General features: G+C 50.1%; 2 protein-coding genes across 2 annotated transcripts; both read right to left on the bottom strand.

The window, feature by feature from the left end:
* Positions 1-988: 988 nt before the first annotated feature.
* LOC129547794 (cathelicidin-6) lies at positions 989-2,981 on the bottom strand. The gene is made up of 4 exons (XM_055413727.2): positions 2,716-2,981; positions 1,980-2,087; positions 1,771-1,842; positions 989-1,172 (listed from the first exon to the last, which is right to left on the bottom strand). The coding sequence occupies exons 1-4, from the start codon at positions 2,914-2,916 to the stop codon at positions 1,074-1,076; spliced, it is 480 nt and encodes a 159-aa protein (XP_055269702.1). The 5' UTR covers positions 2,917-2,981; the 3' UTR covers positions 989-1,073.
* Positions 2,982-9,327: 6,346 nt separating this feature from the next.
* LOC129547793 (cathelicidin-5) lies at positions 9,328-11,254 on the bottom strand. Its single transcript, XM_055413726.1, has 4 exons — positions 11,039-11,254; positions 10,322-10,429; positions 10,089-10,160; positions 9,328-9,493 (listed from the first exon to the last, which is right to left on the bottom strand). Exons 1-4 carry the CDS (start codon positions 11,237-11,239, stop codon positions 9,392-9,394), a joined length of 483 nt encoding a protein of 160 aa, XP_055269701.1. The 5' UTR covers positions 11,240-11,254; the 3' UTR covers positions 9,328-9,391.
* Between the last annotated feature and the right edge of the window lie 10,727 nt (positions 11,255-21,981).

The following is a 21,981-nucleotide window of genomic DNA, read 5'->3' as shown; positions in this document are numbered from 1 at the left end:
ATTGCATGAAAAAAATTGTGCAAATGAGACTATATATGCTACAATATAATTTTCTATGAATTTCAAATCCTAGTTACACTAACCTAAGGGTTCCAAAGTCAGGGCCATGGTTATGGAAATGGGGAAGCAACTAGAAGGGGGATAAGGAAATTTCTAGATGCAATGATATTGTGTTGTTTAGTCACTAAGACGTGTCTGGCTCTTTTGCAAATGCATGGACTGTAGCCGGCCAGGCTCCTCCATCCACGGCATTTTCCGAGCAAGAATATGAGAGTGGGCTGCCATTTCCTCCTCGAGGGGATCGTCCTGATCCAGGGATCAAACTCACACCTCCTGAATTGACAGGCAGATTTTTTACCACTGAGCCACCAGGGAAGCCCTTCTATGCATTACACACATGTACAGCAAAAGCTCCACAAGTTGTGCACTTATTGTTAGTGACAATTCCTGTGTACGTATAGTATGTCAACTCCCTGGGCCTCTTTGTCCTGTGCTCCTCTGACCGCTTTGTAAAATCCTTGATTCTTCTGGGCTTACGGCACAGCCCCAACCCTCCCACCTCTTGTACCACCACCCTGGACACCTTGGGTCCTTCTCCACATCAGGCCTTGTACTTGACTCACTGACAAGGCCTGCTGACCTCCTGGTCAGGGGCCAATTACATCTGCCTCCTCAAGGACTGAGATGAAATACATTCGTTTTTTGTTACTGTAATCAGTGTTCGCATACGCATGTTCATGGTCAGGTCTGGGGCATGGAGAGACCTGAGAAGAAAGATGCTGTCCTGGATCTCTTAGCCCTGCCTGCCCCCCAAACCCTCCCAGAAATAGCAACCACTTCAGTACTGTGCATTTGTGATCACACACACACAAAAAAAACCACTCTCACAGAGACACGCAGACACACACACACATAGGAGGGCTCCCAGAGGTAAACATTTGGTTCCACTAAGTGAGAGGAGACAAGTGAAATTAAAGCTTGGAGGAAGTTGTTTTCAGAAGACTTTATTTTCTCAGAATCCAAAAGCCTGAGCCAGGGAAGACATGCATAGAATTCTTCCATGGGTTCACAATTTACCCAAAATGGAGTAGCGGGGCAATGATCGGCCCAATTTTCCGAAAGTGTTTTCGCAACTTCTTACGAAATCGTTTAAATCTCCCAACACTCTGCAACTGTGAACCAGAAAGAGTCAGTTTACTTGTGGGAAAGGGAACCATGGTTAAGACCAGACCCATCAGAACCAAACACCAGCTCCCAGGCCCACACCAGGAGATCTGGGGCCCGAGCATGCCCTCTGGCAGCAACCTTTGAAGCACAGGTTGAATCCCGACACCTACAGACAGAAGAGCAAATGGAGGCCCTCAGGTAACAAGGGGTTTCCCAGGGTCACAAGCCTAACCTGGCAAAGATGGAAGGGAGCTGGGGCTAAAAGATCATTACTTGAGTCAGTGCCTCTAAAACCATCAGAATCCCCTGGAGGCTTTGTGAAAAGATAAATGGCTGCACCCCACCCCAGAGTGTGAATTAAGAGGTCTGAGTTGGGCTGAGAATCTGCATCTCTATTAGCTCCTAGGTGGGGACCTCACTAGAGAGCCACTGCCCTAAGAGACACAGAACCAGTGCTGGAGACCTGGGGCTCGCAGGAGGGAGTGGCCAGGGTAGGAGGGCCTTCCTCTGCCCTGGATAGGGGAGGGGGTCTTTGGTCCTAAGGATGTTTGTTGCACAACCCATCAGCCTAGCATTTCCAACAGTACAGACAGGGCCACTCACCTCCTCGCAGGTGATGTTCATTTTGCCTTTCACCGTGTCCAGAGTGACTGTCCCCACACACTGCTTCACCAGCTGGAAGGAGAGGCTGGAGGTCAAACTGGAACCCCCAGGCCATACGTCCCAGGCTCCGCCCAGGGATTAAATATCTTGAAGCCCCTTGTTCAGCAGCTTGGGAAGCATTCGCCCACATCCCCAGTCCCCAGGCTCACCCCATTCTCCTTGAAGTCACACTGCTCCGGGGACTGCTGGCTTGTCCTAGGGCACACGGTCTCCTTCACCCTAAAGCTCACAGGCTTTGGGACATTTGGGTTCTCATCCTGATCCAGGAATAAAATGGGGAGACTGGGCTCGGGCTCATGTTTCCTTCTCTGATCTGCCTCCCTGCCCCCACCCAGACGGCAGCCTCTCCAGCCCCCTGTGTGTCCGGCCCTGGGCTTGGTGCTGGGAGCACAGGGGAGGGGACAGAGCCCGTCCCCGGCCTCATGGGCACACAGAGAGCAGGAGCGGACCTCACACCAGCGCTGATGGCAGCGCCTCCCCTCGGAGGGCTGAGGGAGGTCAGGGCCACCTGCAGGGAGAGCCCTGTCAGTGGAACCTCCAGGCTGACAGAGGCCTCCCTGGTAGGGAAACACCGAGGTGCAGAGGGGACATTAGCAGGGAAGTCACCTCACAGAGCCTGTGACCCCCTCCATCCCTGGAGCTCCCAGAAGGTAGGGAGCCTGAGCCAGGTGTGCAGGGCACCTGTTCCCACAGCAGAGATGCTAAGGCAGGAAGCCTGGTGCTGGGAGGGGACCCAGGTCTGGGAAGGTTTCCTGGAAGAGGTGAGAGCCCACCTAGAAGGAAAAGTGCCTTCCTGACAGGAGATACAGCCTGAGTGAAAGGAGTGAGAATGTGACCAAGGCAAGAGGGAGATGGCCCCCTCCCCACCCTATCCCCCCAACTCACGTCCTTGGAGGGCGGCGGGTCTAGCTCCAGGAGGCGGTAGAGATTAGCTTCTGAGGAACGCTCATTGATGCGATCCACAGCATGAAGAACAGCCTCCCTGTAGCTGAGGGCCTGGGCGCTGGCCGAGGGCAGCACTAGTCCCAGCAGCAGTAGCCACAGTGACCACCGCCCCAGGGAGAGGCTGGCCCTCTGGGTCTCCATGGTCCCCAGTTTGCCACCTTCAAGACTGCAGGATTTGCCTTTATGCTCAGCCCGGGCCCGATGCAATGGCTCAACCAGGAGTCTTCTTGACCCGCCCCTTCCCTGCCCTCCTCCCAGGGTGTGAGGTGGACTTGCCTCAGCCCCTGCTGTTGCTTCATGGGATTTCTGAGCAGTGGGCAGGGAGGCCCCTGTGCAAGGTGAAGAAATGGTTTCTCCATCTCCTGACAACTTCTTGGCCTTTCCTGGACCTCATGAGGAGTGTCACAGGCAGTCTTGCTCAAGAGGATTGAGTCCTCCAGAAGATGAAGGGGCCAGGCACTATCTACATCCCCTCTGCCTCCACACCTCGGGATTCAGTGTAAAGGAGTGTATTTGCTATTCAACCTGCTTCATTGACTACGTTAAAGATTTTGACTCTGTGGACCATAACAAACTGTGGAAAATTCTTAAAGAGATGGGCATACCAGACCACCTGACCTGCCTCCTGAGAAACCTGTATGCAGTTCAGGAAGCAACAGTTAGAATTGGACATGGAAAAATGGGCTGATTCCAAATTAGGAAAGGAGTACATCCAGGCTGCATATTGTCACCCTGCTTATATAACTTATATGCAGTATACATCATGCGAAATACCGGGCCAGATAAAGCACAAGCTGGAATCAAGATTGCCAGAAGAAATATCAGTAACCTCAGATATGCAAATGACATCACCGTTAAGGCAGGAAGTGAAGAGAAACTAAAGAGCCCCTTGATGAAAGTGAAAGAGGAGAGTGAAAATCAGGTTTAAAACTCAACATTCAAAAAATTAAGATCATGGTATCTGGTCACATCACTTCATGGCAAATAGAGGGAGAAACAATGGAAACAGTGACAGACTTTATTTTCTGGGCTCCAAAATCACTGTGAGTGGTGACTGCAACCATGAAACTAAAAGATGCTTGCTCCTTGGAAGAAAAGCTATGACAAACCTACATAACATATTTAAAAGCAGAGACATTACTTTGCCGGCAAAGGTCCATCTAGTCAAAGCTATGGTTTTTCCAGTAGTCATGTATGGATGTGAAAGTTGGACCATAAAGAAAGCTGAGCACCAAAGAACTGATGCTTTCGAACTGTGGTGTTGGAGAAGACTCTTGAGAGTCTCTTGGACTGAAAGGAGATCAAACCAGTCAATCCTAAAGGAGATCAGCGCTGAATATTCATTGCAAGAACTGATGCTGAAGCTGAAGCTCCAATATTTTGGCCACCTGATGAGAAGAGCCGACTCATTGGAAAAGAAGTTTATGCTGGGAAAGATTGAAGGCAAGAGGAGAAGGGGACAACGGAGGACAAGATGGTTGGATGGCACCACCGACTCAATGGACATGAGTTTGAGCAAACTCTGGGAGATAGTGAAGGACAGGGAAGCCTGGCGTCCATGGGGTCGCAAAGAGTAGGACACAGCTGAGTGACTGAACAACAACAACCCCTCCTCTAGGCACCCAGTAGGCACATAGGTAAAGTTGGATGAGTGGATGACAGCTCCAAACCCTTCTACAGCCTCACCCATCCAGCCTGTGCTTAGGCAGTCACAAGGTCAGACCATCCTCTTCTTGCCACAGCCCTCAGCCAGTCAGGGGGTTGGCTTCACCTGTTCCCTCTCCTACCCTTCTCCTCTGACTTCCTCACACTAAAGATGTCAGCAGCTGTGGCCTGTTGCTACACTCTGCCTCTTTATCTTCACAGGTGCTGCCCTGTGCCCATCTCCCCTGTCCCTGCCCTCCTGGGTCCCCTCCTCCTCCCTGGGGGCTCCTGCTGAGTCTCCTCCAAGGACTCTCCTCTTAGGAGGCAGGGCTGGCTCAGCTGCACCAGGGTTGCCTCTCCTCCCAGTCCTCACACGTTCCTGGGGACGGCGCTTCTCAAGACACCAGTTCTCGTGCACACGCTTCACTGCTCTGTGTCTCTGGGTTCACGACTCCCATCAATGCCATGGTTGTCCGCACTGGGCTGTTGGCTGGGTGCTGCCACAGGAGCCCTGAGCTGGAAGCCTGGGAGCCCCACCTGCTCCTTCTTCCTCCTGAGGACACTGCCCTGACCTCCCGCCACCCCTGCCCTGGGCCTGCTCCCGTCTCCTCTCCTCTCAGTGAAGCCACAACCTCCAGACTCCATCTTTCCTGATTTTCAGGTTCTCCCACACCACGATCCTCCCTGCATACCAATTTCTAGGTGCTAAGACAAAACGCTGATTTGACCGTTGTATCCCCTGATTTCAGAATACACAGACCCCTGCTTGGCAGTCGGGTCTGAATCTTGACAGTCCCATTATCCACAGTGGGGACATCCCTCCTGTTCTCAGGTGTCAGGGTGCCCCGTCCACCCCAACTGCAAGACACCTTGGAGCCTCCTGCTCTCCTCCCATCTCTGCACCTGATCCCTCTGCTTGACCTGCCCTTCCACCTTGAGAAGCCTTCGCTGACCTCAACCACACAAGGAAACTTCTCTTGGCTCACAGAGACTTTAGGACATCCCTTCTGATTTGACCTCAGTGACTCCCTGCCCAGTGCTCTGGTTGGACACCAGCGGGGAAGTGGGGCCCACTGGGAGGACAAGGGAGCACAGCTGGGAGAAACAATGTGCCCAAGGGACAGAGGAGTCCTGAGACCATGAAGCCCATTCTAATGCATCACCAGCAGGGAATCACCATGTGCCCGTGAGGCCCGGGGTGGCTCGTGGACTCAGTTGCTCTGGGGGACCCTTGGGAGCTTGGCCACGCCGCCTTGGAAGGTGGCAGCCTGGATAGACAGTGCTGGTTGCCCACTCAGTCTTGGAGAAGGAAAGAAAGTTGGGCTTTGTGAAACCTGGTTACACAGCCCAGATATTGCCCCAGAGGCACGTTGGTCAAGCTGTATCCTTTTCCCAAGTCAAAGGAGGAAAGGGAGATGGTTGCAATAGAAACTAACTAGCAATACACACGGTTACTGAAATTCCAACTCCATGGGCCTCCTGACCTCCTGTACCACTCTGACCACTTAGTGAAACCCTCAGTGCCCCTTGGCTTACTACACTGCCCCAACACCACCCTGCTCTGCACCACCACCCTGGACCCCTGAGGCCCTTCTCTCTTATCTGCACATCAAGCCCTGTACCTGACCCTCTGAGATGAGTGGACGGACTCCGCACCGCTCCACTTCATCACAGTCCGTGTTCTCTAGAAGCAGGACCTCGGCAGGAAATTAAGGGGCATGTGAACCTTGAGGGGGTGGTCATAAGGAGGGAGGGGGAAGGGAGGAGAGGGCAGAGGAAGGAGCTGAGCAGAGAGGTGCTCACCCCGAGACGAACCTCAGCCTCACCCACAAAAACCCTGGAACTGGAAGTGCACCCCTGCTTTAGGACTGACTGAGGTGGGGGCCAGGCTTTTTCGTCCCCTCACAGTCAGTCACTTCCACAGGCTGAGTGCAGAGAGTACACAAGCCAAGCATGCCGTGAACTGATGCTCAGTGCCATTCATGAAAGAGCCTGTTTTCTCAAGGGTAAGAGGTCAAAAGGTCAAGCAGCAGACTCTCTCACCACTCACTGTAGAAGGCACTGACAAGGCCCGCATGCCTGTCTGCCTGGAACCACTCCTGTCTCCTCAAGGATTGAGATGGAAAAATTGTTTGCATCATTTCCTTTCTGCTATCAGTGGTCACATATGCATGTTGAGGGCCTGGTCCATAGCAAGAGACATATGGTCAACACTGATGTAAAACTGAATGGACAGGACAGGCCTGAGGCTGGGGACCTCAGGCAGAGGTGTGACACTTCTGGGAGTGGACCACCCAAGGAGTAAGAAAGAGGAGGCATTTTTCCATCATGTCCCCCCAGTGGTTGGTTGAAGCTACTCCTTTGGTGCAAACTCCCCAGTGCTTCCAGCCTGCCCCAGAGCAAAAGTCAGCTAGAGAACGCAGAGTGAGCAGGACATGGGCAGTGTCTGAAGCACACAGGCAAGTAGACGTGTGACCTCTGTGCCACTGTCTCTCACACCCTCGTGCAGAGCTCTTCACCCTGATGGACAAGATGCTTGTATTTAATGGTGCAAATTTTGTACCGTTAACAAGCCAGATAATGACGATGGTGTGATCACTCACACTCACCTAGAGCCAGACATCCTGGAATGGGAAGCCAAGTGGGCCTTAGGAAGCATCACTACGAACAAAGCTAGTGGAGCTGATGGAATTCCGGTTGAGCTATTTCAAATCCTGAAAGATGATGCTGTGAAAGTGCTGCACTCAATATGCCAGCAAATTTGGAAAACTCAGCAGTGGCCACAGGACTGGAAAGGTCAGTCTTCATTCCAGTCCCAAAGAAAAGCAATGCCAAATAATGCTCAAACTACCGCACAGTTGCACTCATCTCACACGCTAGTAAAGTCATGCTCAAAATTCTCCAAGTCAGACTTCAGCAATACGTAAACTGTGAACTTCCAGATGTTCAAGCTGGTTTTAGAAAAGGCAGAGGAACCAGAGATCAAATTGCCAACATCCGATGGCTCATCGAAAAAGCAAGAAAGTTCCAGAAAAACATCTATTTCTGCTTTATTGACTATGCCAAAGCCTTTGACTGTGTGGATCACAATAAACTGTGGAACATTCTTAAAGAGATGGGAATCCCAGACCACCTGACCTGCCTCTTGAGAAACCTGTATGCAGGTCAGGAAGCAACAGTTAGAACTGGACATGGAACAACAGACTAGTTCCAAATAGGAAAAGGAGTACATCAAGGCTGTATATTGTCACCCTGCTTATTTAACTTATATGCAGAAACGCTGGACTGGAGGAAGCACAAGCTGGAATCAAGATTGCTGGGAGAAATATCAATAACCTCAGCTATGCAGATGACACCACCCTTATGGCAGAAAGTGAAGAGGAACTAAAGAGCCTCTTGATGAAAGTGCAAGAGGAGAGTGAAAAGGTTGGCTTGAAGCACAGAGATCATGGCATCCAGTCCCATTACTTCATGGTAAATAGATGGGGAAACAGTGGCTGATTTTTTTTTTTTTTTGGTCTCCAAAATCACTGAAGATGGTGATTACGAAATTAAAAGACGCTTACTCCTTGGAAGGAAAGTTATGACCAACCTAGACAGCATATTGAAAAGCAGAGTCATTACTTTGCCAACAAAGGTCCATCTACTCAAGGCAATGGTTTTTTCAGTAGTCATGTGAGATGTTGAGATGTGAGGATGTGAGAGTTGGACTATAAAGAAAGCTGAGTGCAGAAGAATTGATGCTTTTGAACTGTGGTGTTGGAGAAGACTCTTGAGAGTCCCTTGGACTACAAGGAGATCCAACCAGTCCATCCTAAGGGAGATCAGTCCTGGGTCTTTATTGGAAGGACTGATGTTGAAGCTGAAACTCCAATACATTGGCCACCTGATGCGAGGAACAGACTCATTTGAAAAGACCCTGATACTGGGAAGGGTTGAGGGCAGGAGGAGAAGGGGATGACAGAGGATGAGATGGTTGGATGGCATCACCGACTCAATAGACATTGGTTTGGGTAGACTCTGGGAGTGATGGACAGGGAGGCCTGGAGTGCTGCGATTTATGGGGTTGCAAAGAGTCGGACACGACTGAACGACTGAACTGAACTGATCCCTAAACACAAGCCCACTGCTTCAATCTGGGACCCAGCTGAAGAAACAGTGATGTGTCTCAGTGCCACAGGAAAAGCCAGGAGGGATGGGCTATTTCAAAATTAAGATTGTCGAGGGCAAGAGGTGTGTCCTAGGCATTGCACCTGCGGGCTTATCCCTGAGACTGAACTGTGACTCTGTGAGTGTTTAACAAGGTGGGAAGCCGGGCCCCTCATGGACTGTCAGCTCCATGTGAGCAGGAGCAGCATTCCCACCAGTACTGCACCCACGGCAGGTCTCCTTACACCCTACTGGGTGTTGGAGGAGGAGGGCAGGGGTGCGTGAAGGGCTCTGGAGGGACCCGAGGGTGGAGACTCTGTCCTGGAGCTCCTGGGGCTGCTGCCTCCCCTGTGCTCTCCTGGAAGGAACAGGGGTCTCATGCTTCTCTGTGTTCACAGGCGTGATCACACACACACACATAGACACACACATACACACAGGAGTGATCACAGACACACACATACATACACACAGGAGTGATATCACACACACATACCACACACAGGAGTGATCTCACACACACGCGTATACACACATACATACACACAGGAGTGATCTCACGCACAGACACATGCACACATAAACACAGGAGTGATTACACACATACACATACAAGATAAACACATACACACACACATACACACACACACACACACACACACATACACACACCCGACACAGAGGGCCTCCCAGAGTAAACAACTCGGTCGTGATAAGTGGGAGAAGGGGAGACAATTGAAACTGAGGCCTGGAGGGAGTTGTTCTCACAAGAGTTTATTTCTCAGAGTCCAGAAGTCTTCACCAGAGCCAGCAGACCCATAATTCACCCAATTAATCTGATTATTGGGACAATAATTGGGCCATACCTCTTCCAACCATGTAATATCTTCCTACCCAGGCTTCGAAGTCCCCCGACACTCTGGGGCTGTGCAATGAGAAGAAACAGGTTACTGTGGAGGGAGGGACCCGGAGTTAGACCAGAACCCTCCCCACTTGGACATCCCCATTAACTGGGCGATTTCAGGAGGTTTTAGGGCTCAGGCACCCTCTGGCTGCAACTGTTGGAGCCTCTGGTTGAATCTCCACACCACAGACATATGAGGAAACTGAGGCCCACAGATGACATAGGGCTTTCTGGGGTCACAAGTCCATCCCACCAAAGCTGGACGACAGCAGGGCCTGAAAGCTCGACTCAAGTCAGTGCCTCTCAAACTTCAGCACAGTCAGAATCCCCTGGAGGCCTTGTGAAAATACAAATGGCTGGACCCCACCCCAGAGTCAAATTCAGGGGGTCTCAGTGGGGCTGAGAATCTGCCCGTCAGTTCCCGAGTGAGGACCCCAGTAGAGAACCCTTGCTCTAAGGGATGCAGAGCCAGGGCTGGAGACCTGGGGCTCAGGGGAAGGAGAGGCCTGGGAAGAAGGGCCTTTCTCTGCCCTCGATGGGGCAACAGGTCAGTGGTCCTAAGGATATTTGACACACTACCCCCCAGAAGCCTCGCAACTCAGGAGGGGTCACTCACCACAGCACAGGTAATGTCGAAGTTACTCCCGACCTGGTCCAGGGTGACTGTCCCCACACACTCTTTCAGCAGCTGGAAGGGGAGGCTCCAGGTCAAACTGGAAACCCTGGGTCATAACCTCCCAGCCTCACCTCACCTCACCCACCAGGGGCTGGAAACCTTCCCTGAAGTTCCCTGTTCAGCCCGCTGAGAAGCATTTATCCCAGCCCCCAGCCTCCAGCCCCCAGGCTCACCCCATTCTCCTTGAAGTCACACTGCTCCGCAGGCTGCTGGTTCGTCCTGGGGCACACGGTCTCCTTCACCCTGAAGCTCACAGGCTTTGGGACATTTGGGTTCTCATCCTGATCCAGGAATAAAATGGGGAGACTGGGCTCAGGCTCATGTTTCCTTCTCTGATCTGTCTCCCTGCCCCCCACCCAGACGGCAGCCTCTCCAGCCCCCTGTGTGTCTTGGTGCTGGGAGGGCAGGGGAGGGGACAGAGCCCGTCCCCGGCCTCACGAGCACACAGAGAGGAGCGGACCTCACACCAGCGCTGATGGCAGCGCCTCCCCTCAGAGGGGCTGAGGGAGGTCAGGGCCGCCTGCAGGGAGAGCCCTGTCAGTGGAACCTCCAGGCTGACAGAGGCCTCCCTGGTAGGGAGACACCGAGGTGCAGAGGGGACTTTAGCAGGGAAGTCACCTCACAGAGCCTGTGACCCCCTCCATCCCTGGAGCTCCCAGAAGGCCAGGGAGCCTGAACCAGGTGTGCAGGGCGCCTGTTCCCACAGCAGAGATGCTAAGGCAGGAAGCCTGGTGCTGGGAGGGGACCCAGGTCTGGGAAGGTTTCCTGGAAGAGGTGAGAGCCCATGTAGAGGGAAAAGTGCCTTCCTGACAGGAGATATAGCCAGAGCGAAGGGAGGGACGGTGTGGCCAAGGTTGGGGGGAGATGGCCCAGCCCCCTCCCCAACTCACGTCCTGCTGGGGAGGTGGGTCTAGCTCCAGGAGGCGGTAGAGATTAGCTTCTGAGGACTTCTCATTGAGCTGATCCACAGCACGAAGCACAGCCTCCCTGTAGCTGGGGGCCTGGGCTCTGGCCGAGGGCAGCACTAGTCCCAGCAGCAGTAGCCACAGTGAACACCGCCCCAGTGAGAGGCTGGCCCTCTGGGTCTCCATGATCCCCAGTCTGCCTCCTCCCAGCCTGAGGGACCCTCCTTTTATGCTTGGCCTGGGCCTGATGCAAAGGCTCAACCTGACCCACCCCATCCCTGCCCTCCTCCCAGGGTGTAAGCTGGACTTGCCTCAGCCACTGCTGTTGCCTCACGGGACTGCAGGGCAGCGAGTGAATTTTGTCTCCTGTGCAAGATGAAGAAATGGTTTCTCCATCTCCTACAATACCTTGACCTCCCCTGGACCCCATGGGAAGAGTCACAGGCAGGCTTGCTCAAGAGGGTTGGGTCCTCAGGAGACAGGAGGGCCAGACACTGTCTACAAAACCTTTGTCTCCACACTCTGGTTTCCTCAGGATTCAGGGTAAAGGAGTGTATTCACCTTTCCACCTCCAGCTCTAGGCACTGCCTGGCACCCAGTAGACAATCACTTAACACTTGAAGAATGGATAACGGTACCAACCCCTTCTAGAAGTACTCCTTCTACTTACATTTCCAGCTTGTCCCTAGGCAGACATCCATCCCACACTATTCAGTCTTCTGGAACCAACCCTCAGCCATTCAGGGGTTTGGCTCCATTTGTCCCCTCTCCTAGATTGTTCTCCATCTCCTTTGTTACTCTAAAAGTGTCCCACCCCAAGTCCCTAGCAGATATGGCCTGTGTCCCTGATACCTCCCATCCCAGTCTGAAGAAGAGTCATGGAGGTCACTGACTACACTTCTTTTGCCCTCTCTCATGCTCAAGACCCTTGCAGGCTTGCTTGTCCTTCCTTACTGGATCCAAAAGTCACACTCAAGCTTTGTCTTTATCTACACAGACTCTGGGCATCGCTCTGTCCTCCTGAAATTCCTCCTTAGCCGATTCTCCCCTAGTGTTGCTCTCCTGGGTCCGCTCTTCCTCCCTGGGGGCTCCTACTGACTCTCCTCCAAGGACTCTCCTCTTAGGAGGCAGGGCTGGCTCAGGTGCGTGCGGGCTGCTTCTCCTCCCAGTCCTCACACGTTCCTGGGGACGGCCCTTCTGAAGACATCAGTTCTCCTGGACCCTCATCACGTCTCTGTATCTCTGAGTTCAAGACACCTCTGAACACCCCCGGTTGTCCACACAGGACAGTTTGGTTGTTCCTCAGAAAGTAGCAATCCAGATGGATGGCACTGGCTTGAAGCAGAGCTTTTGTCTTTAATCTTTCCCAGTGATGCTCGCCTCCCTACTGTGTCTTCTGTTTGTCTTTTAGCTATGGAGAACTTTAGTCAGAGGATAAATTTAATCTTAGATGTGAGAAATGCTGAAACAAAAAACAGTCAAAGGAGACTAATGTAGTCATTAAGCATAGCCAAGGACCTTTAGTTCTTTCCCAAGGGTTATAGACAATATTCTGAGTGTATCCTGTGAGCTGTCTTACAGATGCCAAAACCTCAGGTGGAGAAGTTAACTACATGCTGACCAGACTGTTCCCAGGACATGAGCTGCCACAGTTCCAAGAACTGACTGCAAAGAAATGGGAACAAATGGACTCTGGAACTGAAGATTAACTGTACCTAAAACAAGATGATGCTGGTCAGACCACTGATGACTAATTTGAGGATGACTAATTTGTTAAGAGATGATTGGAGAAGGAAATGGCAACCCACTCCAGTGTTCTTGCCTGGAGAATCCCAGGGACGGGGGAGCCTGGTGGGCTGCCGTCTATGGGGTTGCACAGAGTCGGACACGACTGAAGCAACTTAGCAGCAGCAGCAGCAGTTAAGAGATGACTGTGCCGTTTCTGCATGTAGCCCTCCACCCCTGACTTTAGTAATGCTCTCACCACCCCCCAAGCCCCTGCTTGTCCGGGCAGGTGGAGGGGGGAAGTCGACCTTTGGACAGATGTCTGCCACCCTCCCCCAACAGTTGCCAGCACCTGAAATAAACCAAACGTTCCCTTCCACCAACCTGGCCTGTTTATTAGCTTTTGAGAGGTGAGCAGCTGGAACCCCCACATACATTCCTTTCAGTAACAGCTGCATATCAGCCTTGGGAAAAGAAGGAGAGAAATCACCATAACAACTCGTGTATGAACAATCTTCATGTCTGTTACTTTGTGAACCACTCAGAAAGATCCCCAGAGATATTCAAACTGCAATCCAAGAAAACCTATTAGATTGCCACTGTCTGCTCTCACTCCATTGGAAGAGGCTTTAAGCCCAACACCTACAAATCTGGAATTATAATCAGCTCCAATCACTGCTGTTGTTCAGTCGCTAAATTGTGTCTGACCCTTTGTAGCTCCATGGACTGCAGTATGCCAGGCTCCTCTGTCCTCCACTATCTCCCGGAGTTTGCTCAAATTCATGTCCATTGAGTCGGTGATGCTATCTAGTCATCTCATCCTCTGCCTTCTCCTTTTGTCTTTAATCTTTTTTTCCCTGCATCAGGTTCTTTCCCAGTGAATCAGCTCTTCACTGATCCAATTGCTGACCTTTGCTTTTTTTAATTTTTTTTTGGTTTTGATTGTTTCCATAGAAATGCCTCTAGTTGAATACCTGATCGCTTGCACTCATTAGGCATATTTGGTGAAGACACTCGCATCACTGCCTCCTAAAATGAGACACAACCTTTTACCTAAACTGGTCTTTTCTCCAGACTAAGAGACTGGTTCAGTGAGATATGGAGGAATTTACCCTCTCTGGACAGACTCAAACCTGTTTCACAGGATGGCCACAAATATAGGTCAGTGATCTTGAAGGCCCAGGGAATTTGTTCAAGGATTTACATAATATTGTGGAATATTTTCCTGTTTCCATGGTTGAAACCTTCAAGTCCAGGACAATGGCTGCAGAGTGGACTTCAGACTATTGCCTAATAATTATTGTAAGATTTGCTACTATAATCCTCTGTAGATGTGTGTTTCTGGGTTTTAACCCCTGCTGTTTACCATATCAACTACCGCGTAGTTAAGGTTCTTACCATTGGCTCTGAAGCCTGGGCATCACTTGGTGGATTGTAGTGTAAACCCTGACTGTTGATCTTTTTTTTCCTTTCTTTTATTTTTTGTAATGTAAATGCCTACCTCAAGCTCTAACTGCCAGGCATCCACTTCAAAGTTTATCTTCAATAAACACTCTGTCAGCCACTGGAGGAGAATAAAAAAGCCAGGCCACCTCCCCCTATAGAGGCTCCTTTGTTTCTGATTTCTTTAACTGACCCTTTGGGCCACTTGTTTTTTTCTCTTGCTGCACTTTAAATGCCTGCACTGTATTTACAATAAAAAGTGAGCCCTTAGGACATGAGTTTGAGTAAACTCTGGGAGTTGGTGATGGACAGGGAGGCCTGGCGTGCTACGGTCCATGGGGTCACAAAGAGTCCGACAGGACTAAACTGAGAACCCTAAGTCACCAGCTTCAACCCAAAAAAATGCAAGACCGCTGGCCCATACTTTCTTTGTCTCTCTAACCTTGATCTCTGTGTGTGGCCTTAGTCATGCCAAATAATTTCCAAGGCCCACAGTAATGAACCTTTTTTATTTTTTCCCCAAAGTTCCCTGATGGAGATTGCTGAAGGGTTTCTTGCAATCATAATCAGAACCCCAAGGGCTAGTCCTGTCCCAACACTGGCTGTTGATAGGCTGAGACCTGCACACAACTCTTGAGACACTTGCGAGTCCTGGGGAGAGTTCAGCCGAGGGTTGCCTTCCCGCGGAGACAGCCAGGCTCAGGCAAGAAAAGGTCATAGATCCCCCTTCAGGGGCCTTGGCCAAGGAGGTGCTTGCACTATGCCCAGCTCAGTCCTAGACCCACTTCAGTTCTCCTTGAATGTCTGACCCTCCCAGAAGGCCCACTGCCCGACCCAAATGGAGCTCCCACATCTTCCCACTAGCAAGCCTGCCCCCTCCCACAACTGCTCCAGCCAGCCCCTTTCTTTTCCATTCTTCCTCCCTCCACAGCCCCTCAGAGAGCCAGAGCTGCATCCTGTCCCTCTGCCTCTGCAAGGCCCTCACTGTGTCCAGCTGTCCAGCTCAGGGGCCATCCCGCCAGATAACCACAGGGTCCCTGTGCAGCCAGCTCTCACCAGGAGCTCTGGCCACTGGATCTGCTGAAGTCTGTAAGCCCGCCGACCTCCATGGGGCCTGCCTAAGTCTACTAGAGATGTCATAACAATACTGACAGCATATTAAAAAGCAGAGACATCACTTTGCCAACAAAAGTCCGTCAAGTCAAAGCTATGCTTTTTCCAGTAGTCATGTACGGATGTGAGAGTTGGACCATAAAAAAAGCTGAGCCCCGAAGAATTGATGCTTTTGAACTGTGACATTGGAGAAGACTCTTGAGAGTCCCTTGGATGGCAAGGAAATCAAGCCAGTCAATTCTGGATATTCATTGGAAGGACTGATGCTGAAGCTGAATCTCCAATACTTTGGCCACCTGATGCGAAGAACTGAGTCATTGGAAAAGACCCTGATGCTGGGAAAGATTGAGGGCAGGAGGAGAAGGGGATGACAGAGGATGAGATGGTTGGATGGCATCACTGACTTAATGGACATGAGTTTGAGCAAACTCCAGGCAATAGTGAAGGACAGGGAAGTCTGGCGTGCTGCAGTCCATGGGGTCACAAAGAATCGGACACGACTTAGTCACTAAACGGCAACAACACAATAACACTGGCCTTCCCAAAGGGAAGGGTTCAGGGTCTCAACCAGAACTTTCTGTGATGAAGGAAATATTCTACTCCCATGCTATCCAGTATGGCAGCCATTAAACATGTGTGGCTATTGAGTACTTGAAATGTATCTTATGTAACTGAGCAACTGACTTCCTAGTTTAATTTTCATTCCTTTCAATTTAAGTAGCCATCTGAGTATAGGAAAGTGGTAATGATCCTTTTTCCCTTGGTCTTCTTACAAAATTTTTCTCCTTCTTTATAGCTCCATATTCCAATGTGTTTATGGCAAAACATGGCCTTTGACAACCCCAAACTTTGTCTGGCCTTGCCCACTTAGCTCAGGACAAAAGGAACCTCTCAAGATTTGCAGAAATTGGCTGCTCTGCGGTCCACATGGACCAGAACAAAGCAACGTGCTCAAGACACCAAACTACCCACAGACAGCTGTCAAGCTGAGGTTCCAGCCTCTCCCACTTCAACTCACCCTCTTGTCCCCCTCTTCTCCTGCAGATCACGGAAGGACAATCAGGAGCCATTTTTAAAAAGGACAAGCTGTGACACTTATGGGGTTTCCCAGGTGGCTCACTGGTAAAGAATCCACCTATCAATGCAAAAGATGCAGGTTTGATCCCTGGGTCAGAAAGATACTCTGGAGGAGGAAATGGTAACCCACTCCAGGATTCTTGCATGGAAAATCCCATGGACAGAGGAGCCTGACAGGCTACAGTCCATGGGGTTGCAAAGAGTCGGAAATGACTGAGCACGCACACTCTGACACTAACATACATCCCAGAAATTTGACATCTAGGTATTTACCATCAAGAAATGAAAGCATTCTTGCATACAAAAACTTGTACAAGAATGTTGATGATAGTCAAAACCCAGGAACAGCCTAGACGTCCTTCAGCAAGTTCATCAACAGTGGACATTCAGGTGATGGAATGCTATCTGCCAGTAAAAAAGAATGAACTGTTGATATACGCATTGCGAATGAACCTCATAAACATTATGCTAGATATTGTCATAAATGAAAGAAGTCAGATGCACAAGACCTCATATTGCATGATTCTATTTATATGAAACCTCCAGAAAAGGCAAAAGGGTAGTGCAAAAAGTAGCAAATAGATCAGTGGCTGCCAAGGCCACGGGTTAGCAAAACGAGATTGATGGCAAAGGGAATACTTGGGGTGATGAAAACACTCTACCTCTTGATTTGGTGGTGGCTCAGATTTACATGGTGGCTCAGTCAAGAGTCTGCCTGCAATGAGGGAGACCAGGGTCCGATCCCTGGGTTGGGAAGATCCCTTGGAGAAGAATATGGCAACCCATTCTAGTATTCTTGCCTGGAAAATTCCATGGATGGAGGAGCCTGGCGGGCTACAGTTCGTGGGGTCACAAAGAGTTGGACACGACTGAGCAACTAACACACACACACACACGTTTGTACATATTTGCTAAAAGCTAAATTATTACACATAAAATTGTGCATTTTAGAAATGCTGTGCTTAGTTTTTCAGTCATATCTGACTCTTTGCTTCCCCATGGACTGTAGCCCAGGTTCTTCTGTCCATGGGGATTCTCCAGGCGAGCATACTGGAGTGGGTCGCCATCTCCTCCTTCAGATTTTATAGTTAGGTAATTTATCTCTCTAAGCACTGGCAGTGGGGGGGCACTGATCTCTCTCCCCAGCTCTCCATGACCACAGAGCCCAAATTCACATGAGCTGGCCCTTGAGCCACTGAAGATACAAGAAAGGGGTGAAGGCGAGGAAGAGCAGGGGCACTGCGGCAGCCGCCTCCCTGCCCACTCAGGAAGGCTGTGTGTGCCCAGGGAAGGGAGGCCCCGGGTGCCCTCAGACCACCAACCTGGGGCTGGGGCAAGCATCTACCCCGCTGTATTTCCATTATCTCTGTGAAAGCAATTTGGGGCCTGCACTGGATTAAGTGGGTACTTCTCAGAGTATGTTCCATGGGCCAAGGGTCAGGTAAGATTCCCAAGAAAAGGATCTTACATTCAAAAAGTTTGTGAAACCTCCCTTGCTGTTCTTGAAAGTGTTAGTCACTCAGTCATGTCCGACTCTTTGCAACTCCATGGATTGCAGCCCTCCAGGCTCCTTTGTCCACAGAATTCTCCAGGCCAAAATACTGGAGAAGGTAGCCATTCCCTCCTCCAGGGGATCTTCCCAACCCAGGAATCAAACTGGGGTCTCCTGCATTGGCAGGCAGATTCTTTACCATCTGAGCCACCAGGAAGGAGACTCACAATACACATCAGCTTATTAAACGCACTAAGGAGTCCTGAAAAAAAGGAACTTGTTTCGCTCTGATTGATCCCTTTTCCTCAAATGTAGCCTTTTTCCAGAGAACACACAGACTTCCCACAAGGCCCAGGGCATGCCTTGGAGTCTGGATTTTCGTCTCAAAAGATTGAAACGGGTCCAGGCCCATCTCCCTCTAGGGCAGGTTTTGCTCAGGGCTGGAAAGGGTTAAGTCCTGGAAACTGTCAATGAAAAGAATCAATAAACAGTCAAAAAAAAAATCTATAATAAGAATAGGAAAGAGTTTTATTTGAGAACCAAGGACTACAGCCTGGAAGTCGGCTTCCCAGATTACTCTGAGAAACTGCCCCTGAGAAGCATGGTTCTCAGCACAGTTTTATATCTTTTCAGAAAAAAAGACCATTAAAGAAGTTAGGAACATATTTCATCAAGGTTTCCAAAAAAAGACCAAATAAGAAACAAATAAAGCCAACTTTTTACAAAAAATAGACCAGCACTTGCACAGCAAGTCAGTATGGCCTCGGCAGGTGGAAGGGGCCTTATCATCAAAGGAGGTGTAAGCGCGTTGGTGCCCCAGGAAGCGAAGCATTTAAGGTTTTGTTTATGTGTGTGTTTGTTTTTTTTTACCACTCGGCTTTATGATCTCAGTTACCCAACCAGGGATTGAATCCCAGCTGTGGCAGTGAAAGAAGAGTCCTAACCACTAGGCAACCAGGGAACTCACCTAAGCTTTATCTTTAACATGGACATTTATTACTTCTGGCTAATGTGCCTTTTTCTTCAATATTTAAAACAGATATACAATGTATGTTTGAGAGGCCACAAGCAGGCTTCTTTAGTTACCATAAAATTCAAGTTAATTCATGTATAAGCCAGAATGGCTTCCTCATACCTCAATATGTGAAAATTTTATCAAAACCTTGAGCTCAGTGGTCTGGTGGTCCAGTGGCTAAGACTCCACGCTCCCAATGTAGGGCTCTCGGGTCCAATTCCTGGTCAGGGAACTAGATGCCATGTGCTGCAGCTAAGATCTAGTACAGTCAAATAAATAAGATAAATAATAATAAACAACCATGAGCTCTTCCTCCATCTGCCACCCCTCCCCAACAAGGCACCTTGCCTAATGGGGGCATTTGTCAACCAGTCAGCAGCAGGATGGCACAAGAGGCCCTAACTCAACCAGGACAGAGGGAGCCCCAGGGACAATTTCACCTCCCAGAGGCCTGGGATTGAGAAAGACTGGGACAAGGCAATGTTACCACAGGCCGAGGTTTCTGGTTTCCAGCCTCTTCCAGCCTCAACACAAAATGTTCTCCTCCCAAAACATTCTGTTAGGGGGATGGGGGTGGGGGGAGGTCATAGCACCCAGGGGCAAACTGTAAGGAGGTCCCAGCTGCTATCCAGGATCTCTAACTTCCAGAGGGAGGGCCCCAGGAAATCTCACAAGGAAACTCTGCAAGTGGAATGAAGTCATGCACCCTCACTCCAGAACATACTATGGCTCCCAACTGTCCTGGGGTCCTCCATCGCCTAGCAGCTGCCTCGGACCTAACTTTGGCTTCCCCACCTTTACCTGCCAGGGGTTGCCTCTCTCAAAATATCCAGTGCTGGACACTCACTCAACAGTAAGACCCATGAGTGTAGGGTCCCACACCCGACAGTATTACATTGGCCAGGGACGGGCTGGGACAATGAGGGTCAGCAATCCCCTTTACTTCCAACTTCTGAAAAGTGTTTACTTGCTTTGTTCCCTCTTGCTAACAACCACCTGTGGTGTACACAGCTCAGGAGTCATTCCTCCGATTTCCTCGAGGTGGTGCCCCTGAGACCAAGAGTGATCAAGAGGCTCTCATAAGACATAGGGCCAGCTGAGACTAGCAACACGGGTTTGGGGCTCCTGCCCCTGAGCACGTCCCACCATGAAAAGGGCTCTAGAAAAAGATCCCCAGAGACTGCGGTGCCTTCTGTTTTTCACACGTGACAAGTCCTCCTAGCTGCTTTTTCTGCCAACAACACTCATTAATTCTATTCCTAAGAATATTCTTCTGAGAAACAAGTGCCCTCCGGTGGCCTTCTTGAGTACTACACCAATGCTCAATGGTCGAAAAAGTCAACCTTTTCTGAACAGAAAAGGACCTCATCACCCTGGGCCATAAGTTCAGTTTACCTTCTTTGTGGGGAGAGAAGGGGAGAGGAATAATGGTGTCTCAGAGACCTGAGTTCGATCCCTGGGTCGGCAAGATTCCCTGGAGAAGGAAATGGCAATCCACTCCAGTACTATTGCCTGGAAAATCCCATGGACAGAGGAGCCAGGTAGGCTACAGTCCATGGGGTCGCAAAGAGTTGGACACGACTGAGCGACTACCCTTTAGAGGCCCTTTCTAACCCTACTGCCCTCAGGATAACATTCACATTCTTAGTTTTCATTTACTCCACAAACATCTCCCCTTCTTTCTTCGGGCAAGACTATGCTGCTTCTGTTGGGAACAAGAGGCTGCCATGCCTATGAAAAACTTCAAGGCTTCAAAGCTTCAAGGCTCCCTGTGCCTGCCTCCCACCCTTGATGGGCCACATGACTTACTGCATCATGACCTCTCTAAAGCATTTTAAAAAACATTTTTATCAGAGTACTGCTGATTTTTAATGCTGTTAAAGCATCGTTTTTTGTTTTTTGGAGCAACTGGAGAGGTGGAAAATCTGGAGCAGGGTGTCCTGAAATCCAAAAGCAGCAAATATTTCTTGAAAGTAGTCGTCAACTGTATCCAGGGCTTTAACAGGTGACTGCAGGGCAGAGTAATACAGGCATGCAAGTTGATACTCGGTTCAGCAAAGGAAGGTCCCCGGAGAACTTGCCAGACCCCATGTCCATGAAATTGGGAGGGTGACTGTCTGGTTGGAGTGGGTTCAGGGAAAAATGGGAGGAGAGAGATTAGAGACAGCTTTTTTGCATTTTAGCTGGAGGGGAAAAGTGGAGTCAAGGAAAAGTTGTTTCATTACTAACAAGAAACATTTCATTCAAATATACTATTTGTGAAGAAAAGTGAACAGATCTGGAGCAAAATTTCCACAGGGTGAGCACCTTCATGTACAAAGTCATCCTCATGGTCTTTTCCAGTCCCCACCACCCCCCAAAATCACCAGGACCCTAACTTCTATCACTAAGGAGTAAAAAGCAGGAATTTCTTTTTCTTTTAAACTTTATGCCACAGAGCCAGAGAGTACGTCCTCTTCCATGTCTGGCTTATGTTCATCGTCAGTGGTAAGATTTCGTTGCTGTATGAAAGAACCTCTAGTTACCCACTTCATGGCTGACAGGCGCTTAGGTTGCTCTCTCCTGGGGCTAAAATGAATAATGTAGCTATGAATATTTGTGAACTGTCCTATGCCTTCTGTGCCATCTCTTGCCTTCCCAGAGCCTTCCTGTGGCTGCTTCCTCACTTCCCACCTCCACTGCTCACTCAGCACAATGAACCTCCCCATGCGGCCCCGTTCAGTGACTCCCTTCAGATACAAGGCCTGAACAACAGACTGGCCACTCCTGCCTTGAGGGGCTTCTCCAGCCCCACCTTCCTGGGCTTCTCCTGCATCCAAGCCACAGTGTTGATGCTTCATAGAACCAGTCTCCTCACACACTCCTCTCACACCTCTGTGAACTTTACCATCCTTATGCTAATGAACCCCAAATCTTTCTCCCCAGTACCAACCCCAGACAGTAGATAAGCCCCCAAACTGAGCTCATCAAATTCCACCAAGAACTGGGCCTCCTATTGTTGAAATAATGCTCCCACCCACCCAGGTGCTTAAGTCCTTACCTAGGAGTCTTTCTGGACTCCTC

Source organism: Moschus berezovskii, chromosome 24 (genome assembly GCF_049115385.1).
Source record: "Moschus berezovskii isolate FMDL1 chromosome 24, NW_MosBer_1.0, whole genome shotgun sequence".
Taxonomy (NCBI): domain Eukaryota; kingdom Metazoa; phylum Chordata; class Mammalia; order Artiodactyla; family Moschidae; genus Moschus; species Moschus berezovskii.
Note: the sequence above shows the minus strand (reverse complement) of the source record. Positions and strands in the feature narration are given on the sequence as shown.

Coding starts and splice junctions, on each gene's coding strand:
- LOC129547793 (XM_055413726.1), bottom strand. CDS start 11,239: ATGGAGACCCAGAGGGCCAGCCTCTCACTGGGGCGGTGTTCACTGTGG. Junction 10,430..11,038: donor ACCCACCTCCCCAGCAGGAC/GTGAGTTGGGGA, acceptor TTCCTGGATCAG/GATGAGAACCCAAATGTCCC. Junction 9,494..10,088: donor TCGACATTACCTGTGCTGTG/GTGAGTGACCCC, acceptor CTCATTGCACAG/CCCCAGAGTGTCGGGGGACT.
- LOC129547794 (XM_055413727.2), bottom strand. CDS start 2,916: ATGGAGACCCAGAGGGCCAGCCTCTCCCTGGGGCGGTGGTCACTGTGG. Junction 2,088..2,715: donor ACCCGCCGCCCTCCAAGGAC/GTGAGTTGGGGG, acceptor TTCCTGGATCAG/GATGAGAACCCAAATGTCCC. Junction 1,173..1,770: donor TGAACATCACCTGCGAGGAG/GTGAGTGGCCCT, acceptor TCTGGTTCACAG/TTGCAGAGTGTTGGGAGATT.